The sequence below is a fragment of the Oenanthe melanoleuca genome, chromosome 3 (assembly GCF_029582105.1).
Source record: "Oenanthe melanoleuca isolate GR-GAL-2019-014 chromosome 3, OMel1.0, whole genome shotgun sequence".
Classification (NCBI taxonomy): Eukaryota; Metazoa; Chordata; class Aves; order Passeriformes; family Muscicapidae; genus Oenanthe; species Oenanthe melanoleuca.
In genome coordinates, this window is record NC_079336.1 from 102,019,541 (window position 1) to 102,037,004 (window position 17,464).

General features: G+C 41.7%; 1 protein-coding gene across 2 annotated transcripts in view; it reads left to right on the forward strand.

The window, feature by feature from the left end:
- Window positions 1–17,464, forward strand: part of PLCB1 (phospholipase C beta 1) — a 332,313-nt gene that overhangs the window by 300,005 nt on the left and 14,844 nt on the right. The window contains exon 32 of one of the 2 annotated variants that reach the window (XM_056486830.1): window positions 11,444–11,508. The exons of the other annotated variant lie outside the window; for it this stretch is intronic. Within the exon in view, the coding sequence (XP_056342805.1) occupies window positions 11,444–11,482 (39 nt within the window). The 3' untranslated portion in view covers window positions 11,483–11,508. The remainder of the gene's footprint in view (window positions 1–11,443; window positions 11,509–17,464) is intronic. 2 annotated transcript variants of the gene reach the window in all.

Here is a 17,464-nt window from a genome sequence, read left to right on the forward strand (position 1 = left end):
ATGCTCTTGCATCCACAGAGTGTGGTTATTCACTGCCATAAATGCACTGGGGAAATAAGTAATTTCAGGGCTTTCAAGTGGTTTGCAACCATCTTCTTTGACTTTATTGGATTTAAGTATTTTCCCAGTTCTCGTGAACTATTCAGTGGGGTGAGTCTGTTTCTAATTGATCACCAAGTCACACATGACAATGTGATCTCTAGGTTCCAATTCCTGTGTCTGGTTTAAGTTCAAAGACAGAATTTGAAAGTCTTACACAAACTTCATTGAGGGGACTCAGAACAAAATCGTGGTCCCTGCTGAAACTGTGAATTCTAAAGTTCTCAGTCTGAATGGCAGGGGTTTGAATCAGTGCAGCAGCAGGCATTTCCTGGGATATTACTTGATTCTTGCAGGAATTCATGCAGTTGGATCACAGCAGAGACTCTTGTTACAGATTCATATCCAGAGCAGAGCTCAAAACTCATTAAAGCCCTTAGCTGGAAGTGCAAACTTCCACGTGAGCACTGTCTAACAGGAACCAAAGGGAGCAGCAATTCCCTAATAATGTTACAGACTTTGGGAGCAAATGTCATTGTTTCCAGATCAGGCAGGAAAGGAGCAGATGTTCAGAATGCCAGAAAACGTCTGTAACACCTGGAGATGGAAGATGGGGAACATTTCTGATCGTGCCTGTGTAGGTGTAGTCTCAGTCATTTCCCAGAATCTGTTCATTTTGGGGGGTTTGGATAATGCTATTTACAAACCAGTTGAGTCTAACTTTTATTTTTAATTAGGAAAGTTAATTGGAAAATGTCCTTAGAAATTAGGTTTCTCCCTTGACATGCTGTCAATAAATAAGTTATGTTGGAAAACAAGATGAAGATAAACAAAGGGCTGTTTCAAGACAGCAGAAAAAAGGAGCAGCTTAGTTCTCTGAACAACAAAACTGCATTTTATCATTTAAATATCAACACATTAATATTTATATTTATCATTATTAATCAGATTGCATTATTTTAATAAGAAATGCAGATAGAATAAGTGTTATTGCAAATATTTGCTTGCATTCATATCACTTCCCATTATTTCTGCATGTTGTCAGTGGTTTGGGCTGCTGAGCAGCTCAGAACTAACCCCAGCTGGGGCAGCTCCCCAGAGCCTGGGGGAAGTTGTCACTAAACAGCTTCAGCCTTCCAGCCCTTCTCCTGCAGGGCTCAGGTTTGCCCCAGGGGGATGGAACTGCCCCCTATACTTCATCATTCCCTCTTTGACAGTATCAGCACTGCTGGCTTTATCAGCTTGCCAGGCAGCTTGAACTGCTGGAATAAGTGAGACTGAAGGAAACCAAAATGTTGCTTTTTGGTCAGAAGTGAGCAGCACTCTGTGGGTTCTGGTTCTCTGATCCTCAGAGAGCTGTGTCCCAAGTGAGCTGGGTCCAGCACTCACCTCAGCTGTCTGCCCTTCCCTCCCCTGCAGTGAGATAAGTATCCCCAACTTTCTTCCTTATTTGTGGTCCTGCCTGTTAATGTGAATTCCACTTGGCAGCAGATTACATTCATGCACTTAATTAATTTAAGCTACAGCAGCTAACAAGCAGATGCAGAATTTGCTCAGCCATGCCTGCAAGAATGGCATCATCTTGGGGAGAGAAAAGAAGGATTGCTGAGGATGATGTCTGCTTTAGCTGCACCAATTTAAGTCATCCATAAATTTGAACTGAACTCCTCCATCTGTAAAAAATCTGGGCCCTGAGTCAATTTGAAACACAAGAGCATTTCAGCCTCCTCGTATTTTTTTCAGGTATTAATAGGATTCCATCTCTTCAAGAAATGATAATGTTCATGAATTGGCAGTAGCTTAGTGCAGGAACAGAGACCCTAAAACCCTTGGCTGGTTCTGCAGGGGCCTCTCACAGACAGTCCCTGCCCAGTTGCTTCTTAAACACATTTTTCAACCCAAAGAGTTATATAAATATTTGAGCAGGAATTAGGCACTTGTACAATGAAAGACAACTTGAAGTACTTCTCACTTATTAAACATAGTGAATATACATTCAACACAATTATTTCATTAATTATACACCTATTTTATTTTTTACAATGTTATTACTATCACCAAAAACTTTTTAAAAACAAACAATTTAACTAAGAAATTAATAAAAGATTGACTGGGAAAGCTGTTTGAATAAGTATTTTTGGGGTGTCAAGGAAAATGCTAGTAGCAGAGTTGGACACTAATAATTCCTATTGAATGTTACTTCCAGACCAGATCTTCCAGAATGATCTTTGACATCTTTCAAAAAACCAAAAAACAGGGGATAACATTAACAAAAATTAATGTTATTTTTCATAGCAATTGATGGTTGGAGTTTAAAACTGTCCACATATGCAGTGCTCAGGCAACTAATTTATCTGGGGGCCTGAAATAAAACTTCAAAAGAGGTGTATCTCTGTCTTACTGAGGCTTTGGTGGATTTGGTGCCAATAAAGAAGCATTTGGTGACATCTAGTTTGTCAGAGCTCTGGAGAGAAGCCTGTCCTGAGGTCTTTCTAGAGAGCTTTTAGCTTTCTGTGTCACTTTTGGCATGGTGTCCTAAACTCAGACTTCTGGGTGGAAATGCAATCCAGGCTGCTGTGATTGATTAAATCACCCTAAGATGAGCCTGAGCAGATTTTAGGCTTCTGATGTGGGAATGAGGCAAAGATTTTTGGAGGGAAAAAAAAAGAAAGGTTGATTTATTCATAAGCATTTTCCTGCTGTAAGTGCATCTTCTGTCAGTTTATGTGGATTAGGGAGACAGGGATGGCACAGCCCTTCCCTGTACCCTCTCAAGTTTGAGATCATCACATGGAGCCCAGCAGGTGCTGCTTTCCTGGGAACCCAGCAGTTCAGGCAGTCTCAAATCTCAGGGACATGAATGTACTGAAAGCACTGGGTGGGATCATCCTTAATTCAGGACCACTGCAATATTTCCATTTTTCATAGCTGTTCCCAAGCTTGTGTTCCTTTCCTGGCTGAACTGTGTTCCAGAAGAGAAAGAATTGACCTGTTCTGCCCAGCACAATCAGCTGAAAACATTTTTGTATGGAGCTGACAAGAGAAGTGTGGGTGGATAAGGTTAAGCCCAGATGGCATCTGCAGATATCCCCTTGGCACACAGCTGGAGTATTATTCTCTCCAAGGCCGGAAAGGGCTGGAATTGAGGCAGAAAGGCAGGGTGGTCCTCAGATGTAATGTGCCAAGGGAGAGTTCCAGTCTGCATGCTCTTGGTACCTCAGGCTGGGGAGAAAAGCACAGCTGAGCCATCGTGCACTCCATAACCCTGAGAAGACAAATCTCAGCCATTGCCTCCTGGTTTCCCTCCACACCTGACTTCCCTCTGGCTGATTTGTCATTCCTGGGAGTAGCTGTTCTTATAAACCTTGGGATGAGGTGGTAAATCTAGATCTAATGCCCCAGCTGAGTCAATAGCATACTGAGTTGGAGCTAATTTTTCAGGCTTATATGCTGTTTGGAACAGGAAATCCGTGATTTTAATTAGCAATAAATAGGAAATAGTCTGCTACGAATTGATCTTAAACAGGTACTGCTGTACTAAATTAGTTCAAAATAAGCAGGATTTTCCATTCAGCAAATTGATGCTAAGACATCTTGGGTTTATTAGCAGCAGCTCCATTATCTGTCTCAGGCTAACTTTGGTTTCAGAAAGGAGTGAAGCTGAATATCTGTTCTTAGACACAAACAAATGAGCTTATCATGGAGTGCAAAGCATCAGGACAGAAGGGATTTCCACCATGTAGTCATTTGAAGACTGTCATATGTATTCTGTCTTAGCAAGTAAATGGAACTAATAACAATTTGTCAAAAAAAAAAAAATCAACATTTTTTACTTGTTAATTCATAGTCATTTAATGTTTAATGAAATTTTGGAAGATGACATTTTCTTGATGTGTTTGTGAAGAAGATCCTTTCATCTGGCACTTCATTAGGGAAAGGAATTGGATTTCATATGTTCTTGGGAAATAAAGCTCCTTTTACTCCAGAGGAAACTGTGCAGCCTGCTATATTTAATACAGAGAAGGCTCTAAAATTGCCTAAGCTATCATGGTTTTGTGTAAGACAAGACCATGCTATTGCTTTCAGCTTCTAATAGTACTAAAATCTGAACCACTAACTTGTGTTTCATGCAGTTTTGCAGATGGGAGAGTTGAGACCTTGGCGGTGAAATTGGGGAAAGTTGCAAAGGAAATCAGTTTGTGGGATAAGACAAGTAAACTATTTCATTTCTACAAGGTGCTGAATCAATGAGATGTCCATTCTCAGCCTGATGCCTATCTCAGTTTCTCTGGTATTTGTACATAATCTTTCCGAAGAAGTTACTGGAATCCCTTTGAATAGGTACTGGTGTGATTTAGAGCAACATTTTGGGATAGGATGAGAATTTTCTTTAATTGCAGTCTTCCCATTTTGAGTTTCATTTCCAGAAAGGCAATTTTTAAGACAATGAGCTACTGGAGAGGGTCCAGTGGAGACCACAAAGATGATGAGGGGTCTGTTTTGAAGAGACACTGGGTCTGTTTAGTCTGGAGAAAACAGAACTGAGGGGGGATCACATGAATCCACATAAATATCTCAAAGAGGTGCCAAGGAAGGTGCCAGACTCTTTTCAGTGGTGCCCAGTGACAGGATGAGGAGCAATGGCCATGAAGTGAAACACAAGAAGCTTCAGCTGAATGTGAGGAAGAAATTCTTTACATTGAAGGTGGCAGAGCACTGGTACAGCTCCCCAGAGGGCCTTTGGAGTCTCCCTCTCTGGAGACATCCCAAAGCCACCTGGACACATTCCTGTGTCACCTTCTCCAGGTGACCATGCCTGGGCAAGGGGTTGGACTGCATGATCTCCCTTCAAACTCAAACTGTTCTGAGATTCTGCCTCACCTTCAGGATCAGAGGAATTTCACAATCCGTATTCCCACTCTACACTTGAAAGCACTGAAATGCAGTGGAACATTTGCTGAACTGGGGCAATGAATACATTTCACTGGAAAGCTTTCAGGCTTTCCTCCCTGTGACCTGTTTACTCTGAGGACAGAGGGAGGAAGGAGCCATGGCAGGACACTGCTGCAGGCTGTGTTCTTGCAGAAATAACTGGGTTAGCTCATGCTTAGCTCAGCCATCAGGCAAGCAGCTCCAGCTTTGGGTACTGGATATCTTATTTTAAATTGATGCACTGTGTGGACAGAAGGGTGGGTTTAAGGTGGAGCTAAGTTGATTTCTCTTTATTTTATGGTTCACCTCAGAGGACAGAGGTCCTCTCTGGTCCTTGCTATATACATATATTAATGACTTATAACAGTGGAACTTTAAGAGCTGAGTGAGAATTCAGCACTGCTTACCATAAAATACTGAGAGCCTTCATCTGTATCAAAGAAATATTGGAATGTGTGCTCTAGACATTCAGAGGCTTTACAAGGGGAGAGGTGTCCTCAGTAATGCAGATTCCTGCAGGAAGTCTGAGACAGCTGAGTGCTGTCCTGTGATGAAGCAGGTTTGGGGAACACTGAGGGGTTCTGCACAGCAGCCTTGGCACTCGAGCTTTACAGTAACAGCAGAAAGGTTTCATTATCCTCTAAGAGAGCAGTCAGCAGTTCCTAAAGCTCTTGGTGGCTGTGTCACCATGGCCAGGGAGAGAACTCTTGGCTTCACTTGTGTCAGTGCTTACTGAATAACAAGTTTTCTTTCTGCCTAGTGAAAATACAAAATGCTTCTATGGTGCCTTTCTTTTTTTAGCCTTCTCCCAGTGATAATCTAAGTCCCTTTGATTCCTTCATTCCTTTTAGTTGACCAGGTTGGAATGCTTGGTTTCAAAATTGCCCTAAAATAATCCCTTGCCAACCTGCTGTACTGGATTAGCTGTAGAAATATTATCTCCCCTCACATTCTTTCAATTTTTAAAGTAATTTTTACTCCTTTGATGAGTAGCTGATTCACAGGGGTTGCTGAGCTACCTCTCACACTAAGGCAGAGTGCCAAATGCATCCGTGGAATGGGGAGTGAACTTTTATTGTGCTCTGACTGTATCAATAGCAAAATTCAGACTGACTTCAGTGGTGTAAACCTGTGCCCTAAGTGAGTAAACCTTTGAGACTTTCACATCCTGCAATGAGATATTCACAAAAATCTGGTGGCCTCATAACCACAGAGCATTAATTCTTCCTGCTGGACCAGAGGAACATGAACTCTGGGTAAGAGTCCCAGATTGGGCTTTTCCTGTCTAACATTCACTTTATTAATGGAAATACATTTCTGAGAAATAAATTCCATTCTCTTGATCTCTATCTAGCTTAAAAGTTAGTAAATGTTATGCCACAAATGGTAAAGGTGATAAATAAAATGTTTTGTACAGACAGAATTTCAGTGATGCTCTGCTTGGACCTTATATTGAGGTTTGGGAGTTCTATTCTGAGCTGAAAGATGCACATTCTGACTTAACCTTCTGGCATTTATGGAGCTGCTGTATAATTGCAGTTGATTTTTTTTAAAGGTATATCTAAAGCAGTCAATGTGAAGCAGGAATGGGAATGTTCTTTGCCCAGGATGAGAAACAGGAGGGCATCTGAAGCCTGTCCTTGCTACAGATGGGTTGTGTGTGTGTAACCAAAGGGTGGAATTGCACAGGGATGGGTTCTACACCATCCTGCTGTTAAATCAGTGATTTTTCACTGACACACAGTAGAATTAATCTGAATTTTTTTTTTTTTATTATTGTTTCACTGAGTGGGATCAAAGCCAGGACTAAGTTCTTCCTCCTGCATTTCTTCCTCTGCCTACTACACAGTCAGTCTTGGATCAATTGATAAACAAGACTAGATCTGTGCTGTTTTTCTGATAGGGATGTGAGGAGTCTTTTCTGGTCCAGGGAAGATGAGAATATAACTGGGTTTCACAGCTTGTAAAATATGAATGCAAGTTGCTGCCTTAAATGTTTTGTGCTGTTTCTATGTTGCCATGAGGTAGATTTTGTCCTAAGTGTCTGTGCCACCCTGCTGTAGATGACAGCCATGGGAAAGCACATCCCCTGCCCCTGGCTTTTCTGTTTTCTTGGTTTGGCAATTCATCTTCTGTTAGGAGATACCTACAGAAAAAAAGCCTAAAGCATATCTGGCACATTTTACTGAAGATGAACTCTACAACACACAACACAGCTGGAAACAAAGTTTGAAAAGCAGTCATGGCTTAGGAATTTAAGCCAGGGCTGCTCCTATAAAGAGCAAAAACGTTTTTCTTGGTCCATTGGAGAGAATGTGCTGCTTTCCAGGGGGTTTGGGCTTCTCCCCAGTTTAGTGCCCAGTGAACACTTGCTTGTCCTTCAGCTGGCCAGAGTTTGAGAAGAGTTGCCCCTCAGAGAAGCAGTAACCTTTAGTCAGCTGGACCCTTGGTGAGAGCAGTACAGAGTGAGTGCAGAAAAAGGAGAAGGCACTAGGCAGGAATGTTTCATTCCTAAAAATCTTAGCTCACTTTGATTGTACCATTGCTTAAAATTTTTCCATTTCCCCTCAAACTGCTCTAACAAATCTTTCCTGCTGTCTTCAGCGTGGTGGTTTTGTGCTGCTGTGGTCTCAGAAAACTCTGCAAGTGTCTGCCAAAGGCAGAGCCAGAGCGCCACATGAGTTGCTGAGCAGCTGAGAGGTGTGTGAATTATTGAGGGAACTCAACCATGTGCTGTGAGGCAGCTCTTGTGGATAAGCACTATTTCCTTTTTCTTCTCCCTGAGACACATTTCTTCATTGTGGTTTTAAAGGTTCATTAATGGATAATTGTGAAGAACAGTCACGTTAACAAGAGTTGATTGGAGGTGTTAGATCAGCACCATCTATTGTGGGGACTGACAAGATTGTATGCTCTATTTCTGTGTGCCAGCAAGAAGAGAAATCCTGACTAATTGTAGCAGTAGTTCTTTACAGCAATGGGACAATAACTGAGAACACAACACAGCTTTTCATGACAGCTTAGAAACCAGAAATATAAAGTGCAGCTTTTTTTGTGACCCTTTGAACAGGTGAGGAGACATCCAGGACCATCAGATAAACCAGATTATATTCAGCTTCAATGTTTTAAAAGCTTAAACACTTACTGGATTGATTTCTGGTGGCTCAGAAAGCTTCTGGGAAGCCAGCATTAGGTAGACAGTGACTCTGAACAGCAGATAGTGTTTTAACACTCCCTCTTATCATCAGTGTTCTTCTGCAGTCTGGTTTCTGTGTGTGTCTTCCCTAAAATGTTGTCTCAGCACTAATAAAAGCAACAGATACATGGCTGCTTTATGATTTGGGAAATTGTATGTATTTTCTGTGTTTTATTACCTCTGTGTCAGAGATTTCACAAAGAGCTGCTTAATGCAATGTCTGTACAAACAGAAAGGTTCTGCTCACACCAGAATCAAGAAGTTGCTGAGGCATTTTCAAAACCAGGCAATTTTGCAAGTACAGTCATGACTATCAGAAAAGGGCTTGAAAAATTCAGTGTTTGTTTTAATCCCTGTGTTTCTCTCTGACTTTTTCTTTCTTACGCTGCAAGGCCATGCCTGGAGCTCCCAAACTAGTGAGCACCCAGTGGTAAATATCTGATACATGTGTGCTGCACTGCCATCACTTGGATCAGGAGCATCCCAGTGGTGCAAGTGCACAGACTGTATTGTTAAAAGCTCAATTAAAGAAACAGGTTTTGAGTGGTGCATTCCCCACTCACAGCTAAGTGGCTGTGTCTGGTAACCCTGTAATTTCCTCTGCCTGTGGAATTCATGCTACCCAGATATCTCTGTTACTTTCCATGGACTGTGTTTTGACAAATTATCAAGGGGGGAATTCCTCAGTTTGGTTAAGTAGAGGGGGTTTGTTACCATTTTTGAATGTTGCTTTTGTTGACATGTTTACTTATTTCTGATGTTCATCCTGCAGGTAGGTAAAATCTGGATATTGGCAAATGTGTGCCTTCTTTGCACACCAAAATCCTGGTGTCTGAGCACATCACACAAAGTACACAAACCTTTTCCCAAACCAAAATGTGCCTTTTAACAGGGAGGCTGGCTAGAAACGGTGCCAGAAGAAAGGGAAAGTATTAATGTTGCACAAACTAAGAAATTTAGCAAGAGGATGCTTAGTAGTGTTTTCCAAGACTGGTTTTAAGGGAATTTGTAATCAAATCTTTACCTGTTTTCAGTAGTTACAAACCTCACTGAAGTAACTAGGCCAACATTCCCAGCAACAAAATGTTTGTGTGCTGCAAACTTACATGTAATTTTGTAAAAATTGCCAATTTTCTGTGAGTTGCTTTATCTGATTTGCCTGTCAGTGGGAGCACAGAACCAGTGAAATACGTAGATCAAAGGGGCAGGAAAATGAAGTGCATCAGGAGGAGCCATAATGAACTGTGCAAAACAAAGTAGCTTTCTTATTTCACTTTACATCTCACCTTCTTTGCTGCTGTTTTTTTCTGCTATACACTGTCACCTTCTGCTTCCTCAGCTAATATTTTAGGTTCATTTTGCATGTCAAGATGGTGCAAGCTGCCACAGCCACTGGCACCCACTTCCAAGCATCTTCTGCCCCACATGTATCTCCTAACACCCTTTGTGTCAGTGTTAATGCTGTAGCTTTACAGCCCACTGCTGCCACAGTGAGAAAGACTTCAAGAACATAAATCAAATACATTCTATTCATTTGCTGCAACACAACATAAGAAGGTGGCATAGGTTCCCCTACACAGCATTTCAATCAAATCCAGCCAGTTGTTAGCTAATGGTGTTTTCTGCCTGCATTGTGACTCAATTAGAAGTCATTTATGAATCTACATGGAAGTAAAATGAGGACACAGTGCTCAGACATATTGTTCTGCTTCTTCACCCATTACCAAGGAAGTGACTCAATAATTGTATTGAGTTGAAGAAAATGCTTTGAGAGGAAATGTTTTGTAACAAATATTAAAAGTACTACCTCAGTTTCTAAGCTATTTCATCTTTACATATTAAATGAGAAGCTTTATTTTGTGTTATTGTCTGTTTGTATTTCTTTTTAAAGGTTTCCATTTTCAGTTTCATTCATAACAAACCTGACAATCTAAGACAAAGCACAGGTTACCTCAGTGAGCTCACTTGCAATTATTCCATGGCTGGCTGTCACCTGGGTGTCACCGGCATGTGACAGGGGATGCCACTGCAGCTCCAAAATGTCCAAAATACATGATAAAGTATATGATGTGGGAAGTGTCAAGATTTTGGTGGCACCAACTCTGTCATGAGAGAGCTGTGATTTAACATCTGCAATCAGAACCAAGTTCAGTGATAGACTCATGCAATTGCTACCATATGGAGCAGTAAATCACTAAATGCTGAAATAACACTGATTTTAGAGTAAGACAAGACAGCACAATAATTTAACAGAACAGAGAAGGGAACATGCTGCAGCCACTTGAAAGTGGCAGGACAGTGCTGTTTAAGGACTGCACTTAGCAACAACCAAAAAGTCACCCATTTTTGTCATTTCCTGGCTATAATTTCATAGCCATCTTCTAGTAACTGCAAAAACTAAGGAACAAACTTATGTCTTTTTGGTTGCTGCTGGATTACCTTCAGGACTTCTCTACTCAGACCTTAGACCTCTTCAAGAGAGTTTGAGTTCAGGGTGCTCAGAGTGGTGCGTGATGCTGTCCCATGAGTCGCCTTCAAGCAGCTCCGAGCACGTCAGGGCTTTGGGACAATCTGACAATCCTGGAGCACGCCAGGGGCTTTAGGACAATCTGACAGTCCTGCTGCTCCTTGAACTGCCAAACACAAGTTTGAGCTCCAGAGATAAACACCAGCTTGGGATGAAGCTGAGAGAACAGTGGTAACACCTCCATGAGCAGTGTGTCCCACACGTTTCCTGCTCAGGCACTCGTGCAAGACTGACTCCAAGGGAAGAGGCTGGAGCAGCACCACTCCTGTGAGCACTTGGGGATGTCCTTGGAGGTTTTCCATCCAAGCTGCCCTGAGCTGATGACATTAGGCATTTTCACAGTCTAAGGCCAGGGGTGTCTCTTCCAGCACATACTTCAGGTGGCATGGCTGATGCTTTCCCTTCAGACACACTTCTTTCCCTTTCCCAGAAAAAAGTGACACTTCCTGCAACCTGCATAAGCTGCAACTTCAACTAAAGCTGGATCTCCCTCATAACACAGCTGGAATATTGTCCTCTTGTAGCATGGAGTGACAGGTTGTGATAAATAGACTGTTTCTCTGACTAATGTGTACCTAGTCAAATATTAATGAGCCGGCACACAGAAGCATGAAGTAATCTTTTGTTTTTCATTAAGTGCATAGATTAAAGAGATGTTGCTTTACTGTAATGCACAGAATTATGTCATTTCAGCTTAGAGTAACTGTTAATCACCTCAAATTGAAATGATCCTTGGTTTTGTTTTAAAGAGCATAGAAGAACAAGAAGTAGAGGAAAAACAGAAGTAGAAATGGAATATGAGACTATAGTGAAAGTGAGTGAAAAATTCCCCTTTTTACCCAGTAATGCTGATGTTGTTTTCATTTTACATGTCAAAACCAAGTCAGGACCATCCACAATTAACTGCCTGGTGGTTTTTCTGAAATCTTTGAGCAATTCTAGCCCTGATTATTACCTGCTAGCTGCATAACATGAGCTGCCACTGACCATTACATCCCTTCGATACCGCGAAAGCGATTTGTGCCTTCTTCGGATCATACCCCACCCCATTGTCTCCCTGCCTGTTTTATTTATTGCTGCTTCTGCCCCACCTCAGTGCAGCCATCAGGGGCTGTGTGTAACAGCATGATTGTCCCAGCTTTCTTGCCACAGCCCTTTGGGTCATGGGAATATCCTCTGTTCTCTGCTCACAGTAGCTGCAGTACTCTCAGATCAGAACACCAGGCACTGTGAAATTTCTCTCTGACGAGGTAAAGAAGATTAATTAATGTGGGGGTAGGAATTGAGAGCATCTGAATGTAGAAGTGGGAGGTGAGGAAAGGTGTTGAAGGCAGGAATTCTGGGTACCTCTGAAGATTAAGCTTACCAAGTAGATAAATTAAGGATTTGTCATCGGGGACACCAGAGTATGGGATAAAGATGGGATTAACCGGGGCATCACAGCAGAAGGAAGAGTTGGGGTACAAAGAGAAAGAATTGATGAATGAGGATCAGTAAAACAGGATTACTGAAGCCTAAAGGGGAAGACTTTAAGGGAAGAGAGTGAATTTTTCAGGGAGGAGGAAGAGAACAGAAGACAATTGAGGAAAGGCAGCCAGTTCCTGGAAGAAAGAAGATGAAAGTAGATTAAAGTAAGGGAGTTTCCTTCATTGCTTTATGGAAGGACAAATGATTAAAGATGGTGATGGAATGGAGTATTATTTCAGGTGTGTTCATCAGAAGATGTGATTATGTATAAGCAAACTTCCTGTATCCTCCTGCAAACACAGCCATGTCAGGAGGGCTTGGGCTGTCACTGTCAAGAGGGTAGCAGTCATCCACACACCTTTGTCACTAAATCAGGGAATCCTGCTTGTTTTGTGTTTCTATGAACTGTTTCACCTTCTACTCCTTTCTTCTGGATTGCTTTGATATGCTTTGCTTGTCTGGGGAGAGAACTGCCATGGTTCTCAGTGAGGGGTGTATTTGTTCTCTAAGCCTGTCTGGGGGTATTGTTTGGTTTTTTCAATACTGATCATGTCCCTTTCTATGGACATGCACTGGCAAGGAAGAGGGAACCAGCTCTGGATGTTTGAACTGTGCCTTGCACAACACAGATTGAGTTCTGTGCTTTACAGGACTCAGCAAGTGCTAAGTTTGATTTATGAAGTGACTGTAATTTGATTTGTCAGGCTTTTCTTTGTGTGAATCACCTGCCTCTGCTCACACAGACCCTAACATATTCCTCATGTATAGATTCACATCATTACAGTTTATTTAAAGGTTTTTGTTGCATAATAAGTGAACATTTCTCTCAAATGCTTGTTAAAAATAACACAATTACAAGTATTGTTTAGTTCTCTTATTGTGGCAGGGTCAGAGATTAAAACTGTGAGGTGGGGCCTTGATTTCATGAGTGCTGTTTTCCTCTTGGACACAGGCAAGGGAATTAAATGTGTTTCCTGAGCACAGTGGTTGTGACAAAAGAAAGCAGAGCCCATAATGAATATGTTGGCACCTCCACAGTATTCAAAGGAGTGACTTAGTGAAGATGGCAAGATTAAACTGGCAATTGCTCACTAGGGGACTGGGATTTCTTTGTTGTTTGTGTTTAAGTGACAGGAGAATATTGATTTCTGTTCCTGAGGGATGTGCTGTCTTCCTTTCCTGAAAAGCAGGAGGATGGGAATAGAGACGAGCTGCCTTGAAACAGCTCACTGAACATTTGAAAAAAACAGAACTTGTTTTAACTCTGTTCTTGTCATATATCACTTACATTTTAAATAATATGAGGCCTCATATCATCTGCCTGGGTCAAGTTAGGGTATCTTGGGAGGATGCTGGGAACCCAGGCAAATCCAATTGCTCCTGCACACTTAAAAGGAAATCAGACCCCAGAGAAAAACCTCCTCTAGTGAGAAGTAACTCCTCATTACACCACTGGAGTTACTCTTTCCTTGGCTTCATCCTGCTCTCAGGAGTGCTGCCTCATAGGCTCTGTAAAGGATTGGGAGAAGCTCTGCATGGTGGAATTGTCATTCAGTGCACCCTACCTGTGCATGGAAACTGGCAAGCAAAATGGATTGGCACTGAGTACTCAGGGAGCTCCAAAATGGGGAGAAGGAATCCAGCACACCAAAGCAAACATGAGAATGATGTGATGTGAAGAAACATTTTTTTTCACCCCTTTCTTTTCTAAGCTGTCACTGTTACATACACAGGACAAGGCATTTGGGATGCTGTGAAGTACCAGGATAAGGGAGGGCAGACAGGGCAGAAGAAGGGAGTAAATTTTTCCTGCAGGCCAGAAAGGAATATCTCAGCTCCTGCTGTGGTGGAATAAACCACTGGCTTTGGGCTGAACAAAACTGATCACCTTAGAGAATATTTCTGTGCAGGAGAGGCACAAAATCCTTCTAAGCCATGCTAATAGCTATGCAGAAATCTAGAGAAATTACCTAAATTACAGCTTCCTTCAGGAGCTGTTTGAATCCTCTAGTGACTAAATGTTAGACAGCTACAAGAAGAGCTCACAGTTTTGTTTGTCAGCAGTAGATAAAATTTTGAAACAGAAGGAAAAGAATGAAGGCTTACAAGTCTAGTCTGAACCTGCAGCCTTTTTTTTTTTTATTCTATACTTTTGCACTAGGATTTTTTGCTGGATAGGAATGGCTTTTAAGAACTCTGAAAAGTAGGACCTAAAAAGCTAAGACTGCACTTTTCTCATCCTTTAATCTGTGTTTCTAATGGGCACTTAAGTGCATGGGAGTTTTTCAGTGAGGCTTCAACCATATGCAAGTGTTGTCTAGGATCAAGCTGTCCTTTTTCCTAAACCTGGAATTTTTGTAAGTCTTTTGATAGCTGTTGCATACATCCAGAATTCTTCACAGTACAGCTTCAGCCTCCAGGTTCAGCTGCTGCATGGCCTGTGGGGATGATGCTGCACCAAGCTGCCTCTTATCCTGACAGCTTTATTTTCACAAAGGAGGTGTTAATGCCTGAATAAAACATATGGTGTGGAGCTTTTGGGGCAAATTATTTCACAGTCTGCTGATACTGAAGGTTAGCATTTCTAGAAACTGCTTACAGTCACTCCTCTGTGTTCCTCCTTGAGATTATTTCTATTAGTAAATGTGGAAGTGCCTGTTTGGATCAGGTTTATTCTGCAGGGTGTTATATAGGTCAGTGAGATCCCAGTGTAATATTTCTGCTCTCAAAATGCTCCTTTCTGCTGAAAATTTTGCAGGTTCAGTTTCCAGAGCAGAGGTCAAGTTTCAGAAATCAGTATTCCTGGTGGGGTTGACTTGCAGCAATTAAATGTTTCCCTGTTATTTCAGTAATCCCCTTCACATCACATAGCTTGGATGCTGCTGGAGAGGGCAGAGAGCAGCCTGTAATGCCAAGGAGCATGGAAACTAGGGGCTCCTGGGAATGAGAACTCACTGTCAGTCTTTCTGCTGGGGGATCATTGTAATTCTGAGCAGGGGCTTGTGCTTTCCATGCCATAGAGGAATAAATTCTGCAGTGACTTCTCCCCAGTTCCATGTCAGTGTTAACGCCTCCTCTTGGCCTGGAGTACCCTTCATTCCCATTTGTATTCAGACAGGCACTACTGCAGCTCCCTCTTGAAAATGCTAATTGGTTGAAAATTAATTCCAATTTTTAAATTATTGCTTAGCTTTTTTACTTTTGAAGTGATCTTTTTTTCTAAGACTGGAGTTAATTTCTTGTAATATCAGCTGCCATGTAATGGTTGTAATTCACAAGCAGATTTAATTCAGTGATATAAACCATGTTTGAGGATTTACATAGACCAGAGTCCTCTCTGTTGGTTACTGCAGAATTGATTTAATGTGGAAAAGCAGTAAGCCTGCTCACAGGTCCACATCCTTTATGGGAAGAGGTGTCTGTTTTCCCATCCAATCACCAGTAGAGAGGACATACTGTAAATATGGATGTTGCCTGCTCAGAAGTTGAAATATTCTGTGCCCTCCAGAATTTCTCTTTGAAAAGTTTTTTGGGCACTAAGTAAAGCTTCACCACCCAGGTGTCTGTCAGAGTGCCCACAGAGTGTTTTCATGTCCAATTCTGTCATTGCCCAGAGGTCCCTCTCCACAGTGTGCTGGAGATCACAAAAAAAACTACAGATGTTTTATAAAGATCTCACCAAAGATCCTCTTTGTACCTGTCCTCCCTGAACAAACTGCATCTTTTGTATGAATATTTCAGTTACATGGTTTTTTTCCAACAAAACCTGTGTTTATGCCAGTGGAGTCATTATATTGATGTACTTAAATATATTCAGATGTCTTCCCTTTTTTATGTGTGTTTATGCATCTACAAGATGCATAAAGATGCCACAAGAGGATTGACTCAGTATTCACCCTTGTTTCCTCCCTGGCTCATTAATATTAGTAGGAGGATGCTCTGCCTTTCCTTATTTAAAAGTACAATTAACCATAGGATGCAGGAGACAGGGACCTGCTGCTGGAGCAGGCAGAGGCTGACAGGGAGTGAGCTGCAGTAGCTGGTCTGATTTAAAGAAGTTTCTCTCCCAGGTATGGTTCCCTACATCAGAATATTTCAGCTGCTCTTATTCTAGTTTCTGTGGCAGGAAGATGCCATTCCCAAGATCTGTTTGAACCAGCTGACTGTTTTCTTTCACTCATCTGTGCTGCAGGCATGGAGGATTTGGGAAAATAACACTGACCAAGGAATGGCTGCAGTTTTTAAACTCCCTTCCTTGGTCAGTGCTGCTGTGCCAGACGTGGCAGTCCCTGCTGTGCCTCTGACAGGTGCCAGCAGGAACCAGCCCAGAGGGAATGGGACAAATGCCAAAGTGTAGCTTCAATGTATCTGTGAAGCAAAATATGACCAGACAAGAGCAGTTCAGTTGTCCTTAGATCTGCTCTGCAAAGACAGGAAGACATAAAAGCATGGGTTGGAGGCTTCTTGGAGAGCCTCAAGCCATAACAGCAGGAGAAATTAAAATTGGTGTCTTCTCCTGATGTATGGACCAGATATTCCTCTGCAAACAGCCTCCCCCTGACTTCTGGAGGAGTAACTTAACAATTTACATTCCCCATCCGTTGCATTTATAATCATCCTGTGCAGAATCTCCTGAAGCAGCTCTCCTCCAGGTTCTGTAAGTGCTGCCTTTCCTTTGCATTAATCACAGCAGCTCCTTTCCCTTTTGCTGGAGAGCAGCCGTGCCAATCGATCCGAAAATGGATGCACTGGAAAAGCAACACTGCAAGTTAAACACGGGGATTCTTAAGCTTGTGGCTTCCACAGTGTCAGTGTGTGACAGGAGAGAATTGTAAACTGAGAAAGAGTTCTCCTGTGAATTCTGTGCCCCCATTATCTCCTCCTCTATCCGAAGGGCTGAGGAAATCTTTTTTGTTAGCCAAGACAGCTTGGTGCTTCAGCTTAATTTTCATTGCATAATTTTAAATACAGATCGTGCCAACAGTGCTGCAATTAATAGATAGCCTAAAGACTTATTATTTCAAACTAATTGATATGTAAGAAAGTTTAAATAACATAAGTGATAAGAATTTTTTAGGAATAACTTCTGTAACTAACTCAGAATAATCTTTTTAGTGTTATTTAGAGTAGCACATTACTTTATTATTCACTCACCATCACTAAATCTAATGTCTGTCTGTATTTCTCCAATACTAAATAGATTTCCATGACATGGGGAAAAGATGACATTTTATAGTCGTTGTTCCAAAAGGTGTTTTTGCAAGTTAATAATCTCATTCATTTCTGGTGCATATTTACCATCA